General features: G+C 48.3%; 1 protein-coding gene across 2 annotated transcripts; it reads right to left on the bottom strand.

The window, feature by feature from the left end:
* Positions 1–789: 789 nt before the first annotated feature.
* Positions 790–14917, bottom strand: Tmem130 (transmembrane protein 130). Of its 2 annotated transcripts, XM_048785236.1 has the most exons (8): positions 14646–14917; positions 13542–13847; positions 11717–11876; positions 6694–6860; positions 6044–6128; positions 4467–4669; positions 2530–2642; positions 790–2189 (listed from the first exon to the last, which is right to left on the bottom strand). In XM_048785236.1, exons 2-8 carry the CDS (start codon positions 13843–13845, stop codon positions 2001–2003), a joined length of 1221 nt encoding a protein of 406 aa, XP_048641193.1. In that variant the 5' UTR covers positions 13846–13847; positions 14646–14917; the 3' UTR covers positions 790–2000. The 2 variants fall into 2 exon arrangements, with proteins under 2 accessions (XP_048641193.1, XP_015357420.1); XM_015501934.2 differs by lacking the exon at positions 14646–14917 and having other exon boundaries at positions 790–2153.
* Between the last annotated feature and the right edge of the window lie 3721 nt (positions 14918–18638).

The raw sequence follows: 18638 nt of genomic DNA, 5'->3' as shown, positions 1-18638 counted from the left end.
GCACCCCTGGGTTCAATCCCTGGTACCAAAATAAATAAATAAATTTGAAAAAATGATGCTGAAGGTGGGAAAATTCCAGGTGACTCTGCTCATTCATGGTGGTACACAAGTGGGACAAAGGACAGTCCTCCATCCTCAGGGGCCACTCCCACCCATGTCAAATTCTTTGGAGCTTGGGGCTGTTGGCTGGTGGGAGACGAGGCAGTTGAGGGAAAGTTCCAAACCTCTTACAGAAGGAACAAAGCAAAGGAAGCATCTAGACTCAGATCTCTGTAGCTATACGTATGGTTTGAGGACCAGCAGCATCAGCAGCACCCAAGGACTTCCTGTTAATGCAGAACCCCAGGTCCCACTCCAAAGCTCTTCAATGCAACTGTCACTGAACAAGAGCTCCCGCAATTAACTATGAACATCCCAACTGACAGCATCACAGAGACCAGAGGTTCTGACACTTGCCCATGCTATGCAGTCCCTGGGGCTTATGAAAACAGGGGGCAGCTCCCCTTCCTAGGTCCCGATTCAGGTGTGCAGTGGTGCCCAGAGATCTGGGTTTCCAGCCACTTCCCAGGGGTGGCCTAAATTCCCTCTCAGACTCTAGCATCCACCTGGGATCTCAGACCGGACTGTGTCACCAGAGGACATGGACCCCCCCTCCAGGGATCCTAATGAGCTCCAGTCATTGCCCATCGCCACAGAACAGAATGGGATGTCCCACTGGATCTGAGTACCCCCCTGGCCATTTGCAAGGCCCCAACATCCACGCATGAAAAAGAGATTCTGCCACACCCGGTGTGCTTGGCGATATTCAGAGCACTTAAGCTTTATTTGGGGACGATGGCAGTGTTTCATGGGAATGAGCTGCACGACATTGTGAATGCTATTTTCAGCATGAAAGTCTGAGAGCAAACGGTCACAGCAACAGAGCCTTACCCCCACGGTCCTGCCCTTCTCTCCCCAACAGGTGCAGGCTGCCCCTGGCACACCTGGACGGTTGCACCTGGGCCTGATCATCATCTCCCTGGGTACCTGTTCTGTGTCCCCCATGTCACTAGGCTAGAGGGGAGGAGAGGGGGGCTGTAACCCTCCCATTTCTTCCTTCTCAAGGTCACCTTGGGAGCAGCTGGATAGGCAAAGTGCACCCTCTCCAGACACACACACTGGGAACCCAAGTCCCCACTGGCTCCATTCTCTCCTTTTGCTGCAAGGTTTTCCCTCAATGGACATTGAACTTATGGGTCTCAATAAAAGAAGGTGAATTTATAAATCATTCTGTGCTCCGGAAGTGTTCTTCCTTCTCCTACTCCATCCCCAGCAAGAAAGTCAGGGTAACATGGCCTCATAATGGGATCAGGGAGCTTCAGAGACACAGCACAAATGGAGAGGCCAGACCCAGGAGCTACAAGGGCTGAGTGGGGGGGTTCAAATTTCACCTGGGTTCCAGTTCTAGTTCAGGTGCCTCCCAGCAGTGGAACAAATAAATAGAGAGCAAATTATCTGTGATGCCCATGTGACACGTATCTCTCTCTGTGTGTGTATTCCTCTCCGCGATTGTACCCAGCTATGATCTTTCACTGTGTATCCTAAGTCACCTGAGACCTCCTTCCTAGCCCTCTGGCATCAGCCGGGCTGCCCTGGGAAGGGAAGCATGAATTCCTAAAAGAAGGTAGATGTACCAACATGAGAGGAATGGGTGAGTGGTAACCAGATCCACCTGGGAAAGTCAAAAGGGAACATGCCAAGTGTTAAGAGTCCCGCTTGGCAGAGGGTTGGTGGGGTGATTAGAGCTATGGCAGTAGCTGGACTGTACAGATGGGAGAGTGGCTGGGGGTGGGGTAACTGAGAGGGGCTTGCAGCAATAGCTGGACTATACAGATGGGATGGCTGGCCTGGGCAAACTGCCCCCCACACATGAACTCCTCCTGCTCTGTGACGCACACCACTCTCCTTGAAGTTCCCAGTTGGCAATCGGTCAACACTGAGTCAGGATAGGCAGGGGACGCTCACACAGTGTAAGTTTTGACAGACTTGTAGAGGGGTGGGAGCAGACCATTGTTCTCTCGGACAATTTCCAGGTACTCAGATGGAGTCTCCAGCAAGAAGGGCCCACAGCACATCTGGCAGCAGCACCTGACCCCAGAGGGCGGCTCCGGGTTCTTGTCAGACATGGGGGAAAAGTCAAAATCAGCCACCTATAGTGAACAAAACCCCACGGGTCAATCACCACCCACTGGGAGTCCCTAGGTGGCCTTAAAAGCTCAGCAGCCTAGCGGCAATGTGCACAGACATGCTCGTCTGGCACTACATATACTGTGCAAAGGGTGGGCATAGAAGGAGGTAAGTCAGGTGGGACACCAACTCACCAATTTTGCCCAATCTGTAGATACCTCTTTGGCACATCATCCCAAACCCCAGGGCCTTGTTCTAATATCAGAACCCCCTCCAGGCATCCTGCTGGCTCCCCAGGCCCACTCCAGAGATCCTTCCCAGGCAGGGGCTAATGGTTCAGCTTATAGTCTACTGAGCACCCACCTCCACCATGTCCTTCTGCTGAGTGGCATTTCGCAGGGTCATGTACATGATGAAGGCCAGCATCACAGTGATAAGTGTGGCACATGGGAATGCAAAGACAACCGGCTGGATGCCTGGGAGTGAGACAGCACAAGTTATGGGGCTGGGTAGCTGCTGCTGAAATGGTAGTGCTCTCATAACGCGGAGAGGAGCTGACCTCCAACAGTGATCTTACGTACACATATCCCAACTACACAACCTCAACGAGCAAATCTAAGACATGATAAAAAAACATATTGAGATGCATGGAGGTTTTAAAATATGCCCACAAGTTATTCAGGTCACTTCTGAGAGGGTAACATAGATTACCCATCCTTGAGTGTTGGGCTGGACTCAGGGACCGGCTCCTAGTGTACAGCCAAGGACAGAATGCAACACATGACTCCCAAGTCTGAGCCATAAGAGACATCACCACTTCCTCCTTGATCTCCTGGGTGACTTGCTTGGGGGAAGGGGCACCATGTTGTGGGAACCTCTAAGCAGCATTGTGACCTCTGCTGCAAACTGTCCCATCTGGAAGTACTGGGTTTACCCACCAAGTCTATTGCTGGGAAGCAGATGGCAGAGTAGAAAGAACCTAGTGTCTGCAGAGGTAGTCTTGGGTTTGATTCCTGGCTCTACCCAGGATACCTGACACTAATGCTCATTGATGAGGCTGCCACAGTGAGGATGTAGCAATATAAGAAGCAAGGATGTGCCTAGCACACAGTAGGTCATCAGGAAGTGCGGGTTCCCTCTCACTCTTCCCCCACCCTCTGCCATGAGGCTCTGTTTTCCAGGAAAATATGGCGTGATTTCCTGTACCACCATCTTCTCCACAGAACTTAGGGGAGCACCCAGAGGTGACTGCAGGCAGCAGAGCCCAAGGCACCCAGTGAGGCCCACAGGTCAGCCAGGGCCTGGAGTTGAGCACTACATCTTCTCAAGGATTCAGGGGGTCCTGGGGAGGTTGGAGCAGGCAGTGACAGTGTTGAATAGACCTACAAGGCCAGCCTTGGGGACAGGCATAGCTGGCAGAGTTTGGAATGAGCTCAGAAGCCCCGAGACAGACTCCTACCCCCACAGAAGAGTACTGGAGCAAGAGTCTGGATACCTGTGTTCAGATTCACATTGAGCTCCAGATCTGGTTTCCCTTTTGTAGTATTGACAATGGAACCATGTGGGCATCTGAAAACCGCCCCTCAGGTCCTAGAATCCTACTGTCCCCTCTTTGTAAGGATGCACTTTCCTGAGGTCCCAGAGTTCTCAACCACACTTGGCACTTTCTGGGTCACTCATACTCCCTGGAAGATACCACAGCCCTGAGTGCTGGGCAAAGTCACTGTGGGGGATGCTGATTTTAGTGGTGGCAATAGCACCAGGGCAGGGGGTGGGGGAGAAGGAGGGAACATTGGGATGGTGGGGGTCCACTTAGTGCAGGAGCGTTCATGTCAGGGACACATGTGGTTGGTAACCTGTGGGAGGGGTGTTGACAATGGTGGTGATGAGAGTTGACATTGAGGGGTCCTGGATGGCCCAGTAGAAATGGTCTTGGTCCAGTGGTCAGTGGTGAAACACCATGCAGACTGGTGTTCACCGAAGTGGGTGGGGCAGAGATGCCTGAGGCAATCTGGTGGGAATACTGATGGGGTTGTTCCTATGATGATGATGACGGTGCTGGAAGAATTGTTAGGCGTGTGTGTAATGGTGGCAGTTGGCTTGGTTTGTTTAGTGGTGCAGGTGTTGACGGTGGTACTGGTAGATGGATGGGTGCTGGTACTGAGATTGGTAGAGTTGGTTGCTGAGGGTAGAGTGGTAGTGCTGGTATTGGCCATGTTGGTCAACAAGGGTGTGGTTGGTTGTTGATGACCTTGGCAAGGTCAGCCTGTAGCTGCAGCAGGAGACGAGGGGTCACTTACTGGAGGGCCACACCTGGATCCTGTGATACTGATGTGTCTTGCTGATGACATTCTCAGCCCGGATGCTGAAGCAGTAGTCCCCAGGATCGCGGAAGGTGTGGGTCAGGTTGTAAGCTGTGCTGGCCACAGACACGGGGTGGCACTCTCCTTCCTCCAGGGGCAGGCACTCGGGCTTGAGCCGCCAGCACATGGTCAGAGGTGGGCTGCAAGGGAAGGGGACAGGTTTTGAGATAAGGATCAGCAAGGAAGAAGCACAGACCAAGTCCAAGAAGAGCCAGGTGGGCATGAACTTCAATGTCCTTTCCAGAACAGGACGCCAAGCCATCCTGGTCCCAACATCCCATATTCCACACCAGGGGGGCACGATAATGCAGAAGCCATGGACCCCCAGGGGGATTCAGGCTAGTGGGGCTGAGACCTGCACCGAATGCTAAGTGAGGCAGAACCTGGCATGCTCCGGAAGCACAGTGGGACGGGAAGCTTGTTTCCAAAGCACAGGGGGAGCACCACGTTCTGAACTAGGAGGTCAGGGGAGACTTCCTGGAGGAGGTGGTGTTTAAGCAGGATCTAAGGCATAGCAGGCCTTTGAATAGGATGTGACCAGTCTGCTTTATCTGCATAGCACCGTCTCGGACGCTAGAGAACGCAAGCCTGTTGGAGAAATGTCAAAAGAACATTCCCAGCTCACACACGGAGGCCCTGAGGAAAGCACACTCACAGCCCCTCAAAGGTCAGGGCTGCCCAGTGACTGGGGAGGCTGAGGCAGGAGGATCGCATATTTAAGGCCAGCCTCAGAAACTGAGCAAGGCCCTGTCTCAAATTTTTTTTTAAATGGGGGAGTGGCTAAAGATGTAGCTGAGTGGTAAAAGCACCCTTGGCTTTGATCCCCAGTACTAAAAAAAAAAAAATAAGGCTGCCAAATGCCAACCTCAATGGCTTCCTACTCTCTATACTTTGCTCACTCTGCCTGGCCTGGCATACCTCTGATATGTCCCCGTGTGGGCACAAGAGTGCTCGGAGGGCTGAGTCCTGATCACTGACCTCTGCCATTCTCTCTCACTCAGTGGCCCTAGGGCAGCTTTGTAGAGAACACACACTCAACATCTCCACATCTCCTCACTTTCTACAGCCTCAGCCTCGTTCTGCTCTGGCCAAGAGCCCTGCTGGGTCCCCTGAGGGGGCTTGCTTGTGACACATTGCTGGGATGATCTACTTCCGTTTCCGGTCCCCCCTTGTCCGCTGCTGCAGACAAACAGCGGGAAGTAACAGCTCTCTTATGCACTCTCCCAACAGCTTCCAGAACAGAGCCTGGTGCAAAGCAGACTCCGCCCACGTCTGCTGGCTGGTGCAAGATCCCTGAGGCCAGAGGGTGCAGCAGGCTTTCTGGGAGTCTGTTGCTCATTCCTAGAACTCCAAGAAAGGAGCTGTGCCCACAGCTGTCCCCAGAGCACAGCTAAGGGGCAGAGTGGAACCATCCTTCCATAAACCCTCAGACTTGGGGCCTTCAGGGGATGGAGCCTCTGTCAAAGTGCAAAAGGGTCACAGGGCACTGGCAGTGCACTCTAGGGTTCACTCACCTCCCCAGGAAGTTCAAGGTCACTGTCATCTTTTGGAAGGTCTGAATTATGGTGGGCCCCAAAACCTGGATGCCTCGAAGGGTTTCTGTAAGGAAAGAGGACCCCGTTAGACTCAAAAGCTGAGCACTACTGTCAAGGAGCTCCCAGACCCACCCTCTCCTCTCCTCTGTGTCCCAAGGGAGGGTCACAGGTCTGTCCAGGACACCTCCCCTGTCAGCAATAGGTGCTGAGGCCAGCTCGGAGACAGGAATTCAGAGAAGCAGGCGCAGGCCAGCTCTCCTGCTCACTGCCACCGAACTGTCACTTGTGCTGTGGGAAAAGCACCATCCAAAACCAAGAAATCGACTGGAAGTCGATGTGATCAGGCAACAGGGAGCAGAGGGGATCTTCCAGCTCTCAGCAGATGTCTGATCACAATCAGGCTCCAGGAGCAGGAAGACCTGGGCTCAAATGCCAGCCCTGCCACTGAGCAGCCTCAGAACCCCAAATGCAGCCTTGGGTGCCCTCGCCTAAGCGGGGGATACCAGTGGAGACTGCTCAGGGGGTGTAGGGCATGAGGAGGCGCGATGTGCATCCAAGCTCAGGCCAGCGACAGCGAGGGTCACTGTGATCAGGAAGGCAGCGGAGTCCAGGGCTCCTCGGGGACCTACCCTGCAGCTTCAGTGAGGCAGAGAAGTCACCGGTCTTCTGCACAATGCTGTTGGTGGCGTCTGGCTTTGCCTGCTCCCACTCGGCCACCACCTTGAGCTTCACAGTGAAGGTTCCAATAATCGAATAGTTATAATAGACCACGGAGTCTTCGGTCACCATCTGGGTCCTGGAAGGACAGGGAGGAGAGAGGAAGAAGATGGAGGGTCTTTTCCCCTTCCTATAACTCAGAGGAGATTCGTGGGCTTGTCAGAGTGGGGGCAGCCGATGGTGACATGTGGCTACTGATGAGGACACCGGTCATCCCAGCAGCAGCCCCTTACTCCTCCACCTCCAGCCAGCCAGGGCATGAGGTCCGCTGGCCCATTTCACAGATACAGAAACTGAGGCCAGGGAGGACAGGAGAGGTCCCACCTCACTTCCATTCCTCTGGGTAGGGCTCTTATGTGAATGAAAGGCCGTGTGTCCTCCAAGAAGTAAACAGGGGACAGACACTTGGCCTCATGCTGCACAGGGACAGCTGTTGGGACCTCAATACTTCCACCCGCCAACCACAAGAAACCTTCACCAATGAAACCCCAACTAGAAGCCCGACCCCTGATGTCCAACTGCAGATCCCTTTTCCTGCCAAGGGCCAGGAAATCCACAGTCCAAGTTTCACCACTCGGTACCGTGTCTGTGTTGATTCTATCTAGCAACTCCTGTTCCAGTTTACTGAGATCACACAGAACGTCCAATCCTGCTCCTTCTAACACTTCTTTGATGTCTAAAGAGATGATCCCATAATCTCTCCCCTTTGACATATTAAAATGATGAACTAAAATAATACAGTTCCTTTTTTAGTACTGTTGACTTTGATGCTTCTCAAACTAGGTTGTACAAAAGATAACATAACCTTGGGCCATAGTTACTTTTTTTTTTTTTTTTGTATCGGGGATTGAACTCAGGGGCAATTGACCACTGAGCCACATCCCCAGCCCTAGTTTGTATTTTATTTAGACACAGGGTCTCCCTGAGTTGCTTAGAGCCTTGCCGTTACTGAGGCTGGCTTTCAACTTGCGATCTGCCTGCCTCAGCCTCCCAAGCCACTGGGATTACAGGCATGCGCCACCGGGCCTGGCATGGATTTTTTAAATAAATTTATTTATTTATTTATTTTAGTTATAGATGGATACAATACCTTCATTTTATTTATTCATTTTTATGTAGTGCTGAGGATCGAACCCAGTGCCTCACACACACTAGGCAAGCACTCTACCACTGAGCTACAACTGCAGCCCCCATAGTTATGTTTTGTTTTTTTTTTAACATTTATTTTTTTAGGTGTAGATGGACATAATACAATGCCTTTATTTTCATGTGGTGTTGAGGATTGAACCCAGGTCCCACCCGTGCTAGGCGAGCGCTCTACCGCTGAGCCACAATCCCAGCCCCCATAGTTATATTTTGATTAAAGGAAATACAGATAGAGCCAGGCACAGTGGGGCATGCCTGTAACCCTAGCAGTATGGGAGGCTGAAGCAGTAGGATTGCAAGTTCAAGACCAGCCCCAGAAACAGCAAGACCCAGGGCCAGGGCTGTGGCTCAGTGGTAGAGCGCTTGCCTAGCATGCGTGAGGCACTGGGTTTGATTCTTAGCACCCCAAAAAAATAAACAAATAAAATAAAGGTATTCTGTACATCTACAACTATAAAAAATTTTTTTAAAAAGAAAGAAAGAAACTTAGTAAGATCCTAAGCAACTTAGCAAGATCCTGTCTCAAAAAATAAAAAGGTCTGGGGATGTGGCTCAGTGGTTAAGCGCCCCTGGGTTCAATCACCAGTACCAAAAGGAAAAAGAAATACAGATACATTATGGGGTAGAGTATACACTGGGCAACTGTTTTCACATGAAATCTACAGCTTGGAAGGAGAGGTGACTCTTGGGCTGGACCTCTGTAAGGGTCTGAAGACTGCTGTCTCTTTCCTCTGAAGATAAAAGGATTTGGTGACAATTTCAGACATGCATGACTCTTGTTGACTCTGGTGTATTATTAACTTAATGAAGTGATGTAAGATAAAAAAAATGGCATGTAGTTTCCTAGTTTGAGCTGTGTTAGTTTTGTAGACTAAATCAAGAGAGTCTCTATCTTGGTTTCTGCTCTGGAGGAATTTATATCATAACAGGATATTTAATGGATCTTTGAAAGCCTAAAATACCTTGCTAATAAAGTCACCTGACTTGTTGGTTCTTAGAGATAACTCTTCAAGTCATTCTAGTAATTTACATTTTCCTAGGATATCATTCCATTCACTATCATTTAAAAATAGATTAGCATGGAGTTTTGAATTAAACAAAATAATACCTTACACTTTAAAAAAATAGTATTACTATACCCATAGTGATCGCTACTTTCAAATCCTTGATAGGATTTTAAATTCGTGTGTAAATGCACACTTTCTCCTTTCAATAAATTAATAATAGCTGGAGATCTCCACACTTTATTTTCTCTGCCCCATTTTTTGCAAAAAAAAAAAAAAATTTTTTTGAATTTATCAATTCTGGTTTTCTACTTGTAATTTATCTTTTTTATTTTGATAAATGTCAATTCTTTCACTTTTTGTATATTTTTTTCCCTTCTAAGTCCATGAGTTGAATTTTTTTAATCTTCAATTTCCTTAAAAATAATCATGAAAACACTTAAGACTATGCATTTGCCTCTGTTTACAGCCTTGAAACAGATATTCTCTTAGGTTTGTATGCACAATGTTCCCCTCCTCACTATTTTCTAATATTATCTCATCACAGTTTCTTTCGACCTAAAAGGTTTTTGTTGTTGTTGTTGTTGTTGTTGATAGTGATGATGCTAAGATCAAAACAGAGCCCTCCCTGAACATGCTAAGCACATGATCTACTACTGAGCTAAACTTCCAATCCCCAAGAATCATGTTTTAAAATGTCAAATTGGTGGGGTATCTTTGTTTGCCTGAGGGTCCTTCTGGATAGTCTAACGATACTGAGTGGTGAAACTTGGACTGTGGATTTCCTGGCCCTTGGCAGGAAAAGGGATCTGCAGTTGGACATTGGGGGTCGGGCTTCTAGTTGGAGTTTCATTGGTGAAGGCTTCATGTGGTTGGCAGATAGAAGTGCTCAGGTCCCGCCAGCTGTCCCTGCGCAGCATGAGGCCAAGTGTCTGCCCCCATTTCCTTCTTGGAGTACACACAGCCTTTCATTCACATCAGAGCCCTACCCAGAGGAATGGAGGTGAGTTGGGACTTCTCCTGCCCTCCCTGGCCTCAGTTTCTGTATCTGTGAAATGGGCCAGCTGACCTCAAGCCCTGGCTGAGGCACATTTAGGGTGACCTCAAGCCCTTGAGGCACAATGAGGGCTGTAGACACATTTAGGTTGGAGGCTTTGAGTCACATGGTATCACTTGACATGGAGCTTGAGGTCAATCACATGGGTAGTCAGTCATTCCTATGCAACAGAGCCCTGTTATGGAATAAACTGTGTCCCCTCTAAATTCATATGCTACAGCTCTAGCCCCCAGTATGACCATATCTAGAGATAGAGCCTTTAAAGAGGTAATTATGGTTAAATGGAATCACAGGGTGAGACCATAATCCCATATTAAACCATACCTATGAGTCTAATAGCTCATGATGAAATCTAATATTAAACCATTATTCTGAGACCAATAGGTCATGTGAAACTTTCTGGGCAATTATCCAACCTTAGCATGGTCTTGGGAACCCTCCATCATCAAACCTGCAATTGGTGTCAGAGGTTGTATTAGTCAGTGTTCTGTTACTGTATCAAATAATATCAGAGATGATCAGCTTATAAAGAGAAAAGATTCCTCTTGGCTCACAAGCATGACTGGTTGGCCCCACTGCTTTGGGCCCGTGGCAGCCCAGTACATCATGGAGGGAGCACACAGCAGAAAAGGCCCATTTGACTCATGATGGGGTGAAAAGAGAAGAAGGGGCAGGATCCCATGGTCTCCTTCAAGGACATGCCCCTGATTACCTAAGACCTCCCACTAGGCTCCACCTTTTAAAGGTTCCACCACCTCCCAACAGCACATGCTGGGGACCTTTGAGGGACATATCAGACTCAAACTCTAGCAAAAGAGACGATGTTCCTGCAGAGGGCGGTGCTCCCTCCAGCTGAGCAAGTCAGTCTCAGAAGTGAGGGCAGCCTTGCGGATGATGATTCCTTCTAATTTTAGAGTTCACTAACCTCCAAGCTGGTCTACAACTTTTTGTGCATTAGGTTTGTGAGCAAAAAAAAAAAAAATTTTGTGAACTTCTGGTCTGTACTGTGATTGGAACACGAAGCTTATACATTTTCTTTTAGGGGATGTTTGGCATTTTAGGCTCTAGAATGTGATTTTATTTTACATATTTGTAAATACTCATACATTATTTTGTTTTTAGGTCCAAAGTTCTGCATAGAAACAAACAATATTTTTTTTCATTCAAACAGTGTTATGAAAATCCTCTGTTGCTACCTCAGTTGTCTCTGAAATATCAAAGTCAGAGTGTGGAATATTAAAATCTATGGTGTGTGTGTGTGTGTGTGTGTGTGTGTGTGTGTTTTCCTTTATTCTCCTCTTTCTGGGTAATTTCCCCAACAGGACCTTCTTTCTTATATATTTTGATGCTGCAATACTCCCAGAATAAATTTTCAGGGAAGACACTACAGACCTGAGCCTTTGCAAAATATATAAAGAAGGCCCTATTTAGTCTTGGAGCCCATCAGAATCAAATGAAGAAAAATCCTACCTACCTTGACCTTCCTTAAGGGCTGTGCTGGGCACAGATGGCCCCCCTCTATTGGGCTGCAACATGTCAAAGGCAGGACCAGCAACCAGTTCATGAATATCCCTGGGACCCCAGGCCCGACACAGAGCAGGTGCTCAAGAAAGGTTTGGTGGATGAGTAAGGAGCATTCTGCACAGGAGGGATAGCAGGGCAGGCACTAAGAGACCCCGGCTACCACCCATGCCTTTGGGACGTTAAAGAGGCTACATCAAGACTTACCCATCTCCGAAGTCCCAGCTGTAGAGAAAGGAGGCTGTCTTGAAGAAGTTGCTTGGGTCATGAAGGAGGAAGGAGACTTTAAGAACTGTCTTGGTGAGGTAGGAGCTGGGCCAGGGCAGGGAGGTGTTCTGGGCAACCACGATGTTCCCCACGAGGAACTCTGGGAGAAACAGAGGAAAGGTGAGTCCATAGAGGGACTGGGAAAGAGGAGACTGGGAGCTGCTCATGGTTAGCAAGCAAGGCAGCCTCTCCCTACCTGGACCTTCTGGCTTTCAGAGCTGGGCGGGAAGAGGGGACCTCACAGGTCCCTGAACACACAAGCATCCACGTCATCCCCCTGATGTATGGATACTCACAATATATGCTACATACATAGTTTGCACTCCTGTTTCCCTTTCACCAGGACCCTGAACTTCCTGGCACAAAAGATGCCCGGGAAGTTCAGGCTTTGAAAGAAACTTTGGGGAAATATAGTCAGCTGTCTGTATCCAGGGGTTCTGCATCCACAGGTTTAACCAACTCTGGTAGAAAAATACTGGGGGGAAAAAATGCATCATTACTGATGGATGGCATTTTTCTTTCCTTTGCATTATTCTTTAAACAATACAGACTCACACTTCATAGCATTTACATTGTTCTGGGTATTATAAGTCATCTAGAGACGATTTAAAGTATACAGGAGAATGTGTGTGGTTTGTGTGCAGATACCAACTATATTATATAAGGGGCTTGAGCACCTACAGATTTTGGTATCCATGGGCGTTCTGGAACAAATTCCCCCAAAGATACTGGAGGGAAAATGCATTTCAAAATGTTAGATGAAATTAGAAAAATGCATAATTCTACAGATTGCATCTCCATACCTAAGGTGCTGGGCCTGTAACCCCAGCAGTTTGGGAGGCTGAGGCAGGAGAATAAAGTGTTCAAAGCCAGAGTCAGCAACAACAAGGAGCTAAGCAACTCAGTAGGACCTTGTCTCTAAATAAAATACAAAATAGGGCTGAGGATGTGGCTTAGTGGTCCTGATTTCAATCCTCGGTACCCCCCCAAAAAATAAATAAATAAATAAATACAAAATAGGGCTGGGGATGTGACTCAGAGGTCGAGTGCCCCTGACTTCAATCCCTGGTACCTCCCAAAATAATAATAATAATAAAAATAAAAAGAATATGAATAAGAAAAAATACAACTTATTGGATTGGTTCTACAATTCTGTGCTTTTTTTTTTCTATGTAATTTTACGAGAATGCAGATTTACCCATGACACTGCAAACTTACTGTAAGGGTCATTATTTCAATACATTTAACCAGTCCCCTAACGGTTGCCCACTTAACTCCTTTATATCTTCTTATAAACACTACTGCAATGAACATCTGAGTACACAAAACATTGCCAAATGGAGGCTTATTTCTTGAATATAAATTTATTATTAGATTATAAGCTGCAAAAGAGCAAAAGGCCCAGAATCTCTTGGACAGAGAGAAAAGAAAGAGAGAGAGGGAGAGAGAGAGGTGTAGTGAGAAGAATCAATAACAAATCACTGAATGCAAGACAAGAAGAGCTTATAACCATTAATATATATATATATTGATGAGCTGTTCTCCACAGGATTGTTTTAATAATTCTCCAGGAGTAATATGTGCTGTGAGTGTCTATTTCAGCATAGCTCTGCCTGCAGAGGGTATTAGTATTTCCTGACCCCTTTTAACTCAACAGACAATAGAGAAGGAATCCACGGGTATAATTGGTATACTACTGAGGTTGCATGTATTTCTCTGCACCAAACACCTGAAGGCAAATTCATATTCCAGGAAAGATCCTCACCTGTGATGGGCAGGACAACAAAGTTCCTGGCCACTGGATGGCACATCCAGCAGTCAGCAGCAGTGACCCAGACAGAGACGGGGAACTCCCCAGGCACGTTGCCCACCACGCGGATGGTCGAGCTGAGATCGCTCTCCATCTTGCCAGTGAGCACAAGTGGGGTGTGGATCCAGTGGAAGCGGTAGAGATGGGCATCAGTGGGCAGTGCCAGGCTGCCATTGTCCTTGGCCACCAGGCTGGCTGAGATGGTCACCTCTGCTCCTGTAGTGGCAGGCCCGTCGGTGGTCAGATTGAGTTCATACATGCCTAGGAGCCAAGAAACAGATTATGGAGGTAGGCAAAGGAGCCCCTCAGCTACCTTTGGGAGGGCATCCATGCTCGCAAAGTGGAACCCCGCTATTTGCAGGGGACTTATTCCAGATCTACCAGTGGATGTCAGAAACTGAAGACAGAACCAAACCCCACAAATGCTTTCTCCCCCCACCACCATTCATACATACCTATGATAAACCAATGCATAAATTACACACAACAAGAGATTAGCAATAGAAATTAACAATAGAGTAGAATTAACCAGGGACAGTGGTGCACACCTGTAATCCCAGCCACTTGGGGGCCGAGTCAGGAGGATCACAAATTTGAGGCCAGCCTGGTCAACCTCACAAGACCCTGTCTCATGGCCAGGCATGGTGGCACATACCTGTAAACCCAGAGGCTCAGCAATTGTGCAAGGCCCTAAGCAACTCAGTGAGATCCTGCCTCTACATAAAATATAAAAAAGGGCTGGGGATGTGCCTCAGTAGTTAAACGCCTCTGGATTCAATCCCCAGTACCAAAAAACAAAACAAAACCCTGGGTTCAATACCCAGTACCACATACACGCACAGAACTTTTTATATATATTTTAGTTGTAGATGGACACGATACCTTTATTTAATTTATTTATTTTTATGTGGTGCTGGGGATCGAACCCAGGGCTTCACACATGCAAGGCGAGCGCTCTACCACTGAGCCACCACCCCATTCCACACACACAGAATTTTAACAACATACTAAAAGTTATATGAATGTGGCCTCTCTGCTCTCAAAATATACTGTCCTTACCTTTCTTGTGATGATGTGAGATGACGCGATGCCTATTTGAATGTCATCATGACATAGGATCAGGCTACTGTTGATCTGATGATCATTTCATCGGAAGGAGGGTTATTGAAAAACGACCATGCAGGAGAACGTCAGAGAACTGAAACCTTGGAAAGCGGAACCAGGGATAAGGGGGACTACTGCATTTTATTTTACAGGTGGGAAACCTGAGGCTTAGGCGGCTCAAATGACTTGCCTGATCCAGCACATTCGTTGTCAAACTGGAATTCAAAGCCAGGTCCAACTGACTCCAAATCCCAGGCTTTTTACAGCATCTCCAAGTTCATTTTCCTTTCGTGCCAATCAAGGGCTTACAAAGCATGTGGATGGCTCAGCCCAACCAGGGCAGACTTATTATACCTACAAAGTGACTGCCACTGCTTGTCACAGGAGGGGCCAGCACAGCTGCCCCTGTAGAATAACTGCTGCCAAGAAATGCCTGCATTTTGCCAGCCGCAGTGGTGCACACCTGAAATTCCAGTGGCTGAGGAGTCTGAGGCAGGAGGATCCCAACTTCAAAGCCAGCCTCAGCAAAAGCAAATGCTAAGCAACTCAGTGAGACCCTGTCTTTAAATAAAACACAAAACAGGGCTGGGGGCGTGGCTCAGTGGTCCAGTGCCTCTGAGTTCAATTCCTGATACCCTCCCCCCACCCCCCAAAAATGCCTACATTTCCATTCTTTGGACACACTTTAACGTTGAACAAAATTCAAATTTGGAAAACAAAGTTGAGTGAAATTCATGGGCATTGTCCCGAGTCATTTTTCTTCATGTATTTTAGACAGTTGCAGAATATTTTATATAAACAGGTAAGATATTCAAAGTAAGCTTTGCCTCCATCATAAAAATAATGCATAGGCATCAAGAATAATAGACATGTCCCATTATTTATCCTGCCTCCCAAAGACAATAGCTGTTGTCACACTGTTGTCCTCACGCATCTTTCTCACGCATGGAAGTTTTTCCGGTCATAATCACTCTGCATGCAATTTTGAATTCTTTTATTTTCACAGGACAGTATATCCAAAGCATGTCCGTGGTGGCAGTAATCTCAATTTCAATATTTGCATGATTATTCCTCCAGCAGGTTTTATTTTACTTCACACCACCTCACTCTTACCAATAGTGCTATTGGACATTTGGATGGAGTTTAAATTATTCAAATTTGATTGCTTAAATTTAGTTAAAACTAAGAGTTCAGTTTTTTAGTCACACCAGCCACATTCCAAGCGCTTACCTGTCATCTGTGGTTACTGGCCACTCTCAGCTCAGGTACAGATATCCTTGGCCAAACTTCTCCTGGCCAGCCCTGGCCTCATCCCTGTAGCTTCTCTCCCCTCACTCTCCTGGGGGAGGAGGGGCCAGCTATCCCTAGAATGGATCCCAGGTCTTCGCCATTCAAGCTTCTCCCATCTGGCACATTCCTGGCCTCTCCATCCCTACTCCATCCCATTGCTTAAGGCTGGCATGCAGCCCTGTCTGGATTCCTGCTCCACCCTGGTCCCTGGTCCCTAGCGTCCAGGACCACCCCAGTGACAGTTTCCTGCACAATCTGACCACATGCTCACGGGCTAGCCTCAGCATGGCTCCAGATTCACATCTTGGAACATCTGTACTGTGGCACTTTAATTTTTGCAAACACCCCTCCCCCCCCCACACACACACAGATGGACACGACATCTTCCAGGAAGCCTTTGTGTACCCTTGGGCCCCAGCACTCTCTGGGCAGCCTGAGCTTATCGCTGTCACACACCATAATGAATGAAGGTTCCTTCTTCTCCCCCAGTGTACTTTGAACTCCTTGAGAGCAGGGGTCATCCCCAACTCCTCCGTGCTCAGCAAAGTACTGACTGAGTAGGTACGAAACAGGGACCAGCCCACCTGGCACTGCCCCCAAGGACTGTTCATCCAGGTGCTACCAATTGAGCCCCTTCTTTGTATGCTACCTCCGAAGGTGCTGGGAGGACCCAGAAATGCAGGACATGTGCCTGGCCTGGGGGAAATCACCCCCGTTGGTCTCTCAGCAAAACTGGGAGGTGAGTTTGTTTTCAACTGTGCCCCAGTCACTCCCATAGCAACTTTACCTGCCTCCACTGGGGACTTTGGCTCCAACCTCTCCTCTCACCCAAGTCCCACATTCCCTTTTCTGAGTCTCTTTCCTTCAGGGCCATTTCTTGAATGACAAAGGCACTGGAGTCAAGATGCCAAGGTCACGTCCAAGGAAATTCTGGCATTGAAAAGGAGACCAGTATTGTCTTAACCCCAAAGAGAGAATTCCAAGCATGGTGGTGGAAACTTACCCAAGAAAATACAGTGTGAATATTACACTGAGGATCAGAGGTCTGCTGCCCAGGACCACCCAGCAAATCCGCACCCCAGGGCTGGGCTCCAGTCTCCCTCTCTCTAGCTGGAGGCAGCCAGGCCCAGTGGTGCAGAGGGAGCTCAGATGGGAGGCCACCTCCTTCCTTCTCCCTCTGGCTCCTGCCACCCCCCATCTTTTGCCTGAGAAGCACAGACTAGGGAGAGACTGACAGGTGGCAGGGACATTCTGCTGCATGCTAATGGCCGTCCTGCGTCTGCAGTGAGATGGGTGCCTGTCAGCACACTACGCAGATCCATTGCCACCGCAACGGAATCAGGAGGGCAGCCGGCTGGGACTGGGGGGGGGGGGCAGGGAGGGGCTGTAGCCACTGCAGACATGGATGCAAACACTGGCTTAACTCACAGCAGCCCCCACCATCTCTGCCAGGGCTTTTGGAGGTGTCTGTTGAAGGCTGAGCCAAGCACAGTTGAAGGAAACCAAGCCCAGGGGCTGCTGCTTGACCTATCCAAATCCATCTTTTCTGGTTTGAGTACAGAACTGCCAGGAGAGGGCTTGGGATTGACACTAGTTCCCAGGTGATCCATGGCTAAAGTGACCAAAGCAAAAATGAAAGGGGCAACTGCCCCCAAAGCTGGGCCCTGGAAGAAATCCTCACCCACCAGCTATCCAGGGCCTCCACTTGGGGGGTGTACATTTTCCCACAATACAGCATGTGGGGCCCCAGAACATTCCAGAAAATGGCTATATCTGCCCTTTCACAGATCACACGTAGACAAGCCAAAATACCTCCCTAAGACCAATAACCTGTCATGATTACCAGTCCAATACATGGACTTCTGATGCATAAATCCTAGTTTGGATGCATCCATCAAGCTGATCTCTAATGGGTGGAGGAGAAAGTACTTCCCCAGTTCCAGCCTCAGCTACTGTTAATTTTGACTCTATCAAGGATGCAATTGGCCAGCCTAGGAACCATATGTATTTCCAAATAATTTATTTTATTTTTGTATCAAAATTCGTTTTATTTTTTTAAAAAAAATGTGTCCAATTTCTAGACACATGTAGCCCGAGTGGATAAGAGACTCGATTTCTGTATGAATTTCCAAGGGGAAGCAAGTGATCCTGTCCAAGCACAGTTTCCCCAAATTCTCCTAATTCATGCCTAAGACGCAGGTTCTTCTTACCTTTTGGCTTTTCTTCTACAAATGTGCATTAGATTCCTTCCTCTCCCTACCACTCTTTTATGGGTAAGGGCTACTGAAAAATCTTGGTATTCCATTTGTGGCGCCCTACCCCCATAGCTGCCCACGTTCCACCTGTCTCTCAGTTCTCCAATCTGGGTCCTTTTATTGATTTCACAATGTGTTGGAAGGTTGGTGCTGGCCTCTGGATGGTGGGCCCCGAAGGAACCTGTCAGCTGGGGGTCCATTTTAGAAATCACTCCCAGTTAGGAAATGGCAGACTGGCCTCCCGGGCTCTAAAATATCATCCCTTTACCCACAAAGCCAACCCAAGCAAGGTGAAAACCTCCCTAGATCAAGGTGGCATCTTAAGGGAAAGACGCAGCCCTGTGGGCAATCTGTCGGTGCTCCCTGGGGTGCTGTGGCGCTAGGACCGCCCGGGCCCGTTTCC

Source organism: Marmota marmota, unplaced genomic scaffold (assembly GCF_001458135.2).
Source record: "Marmota marmota marmota unplaced genomic scaffold, marMar, whole genome shotgun sequence".
NCBI lineage: Eukaryota > Metazoa > Chordata > Mammalia > Rodentia > Sciuridae > Marmota > Marmota marmota.
This window is presented reverse-complemented; position numbering and strand designations above follow the sequence as displayed.

Bases quoted from the DNA above. Each gene is read 5' to 3' on its own strand.
- Tmem130 (XM_048785236.1), bottom strand. From the start codon at position 13,845: ATGTATGAACTCAATCTGACCACCGACGGGCCTGCCACTACAGGAGCA. The intron at 6,861-11,716 runs GTAAGTCTTGAT...CTGTCCTTCCAG, and splicing joins AGCTGGGACTTCGGAGATGG to GACCCAGATGGTGACCGAAG. The intron at 2,643-4,466 runs GTAAGTGACCCC...TCTCACTCCCAG, and splicing joins GATCCAGGTGTGGCCCTCCA to GCATCCAGCCGGTTGTCTTT.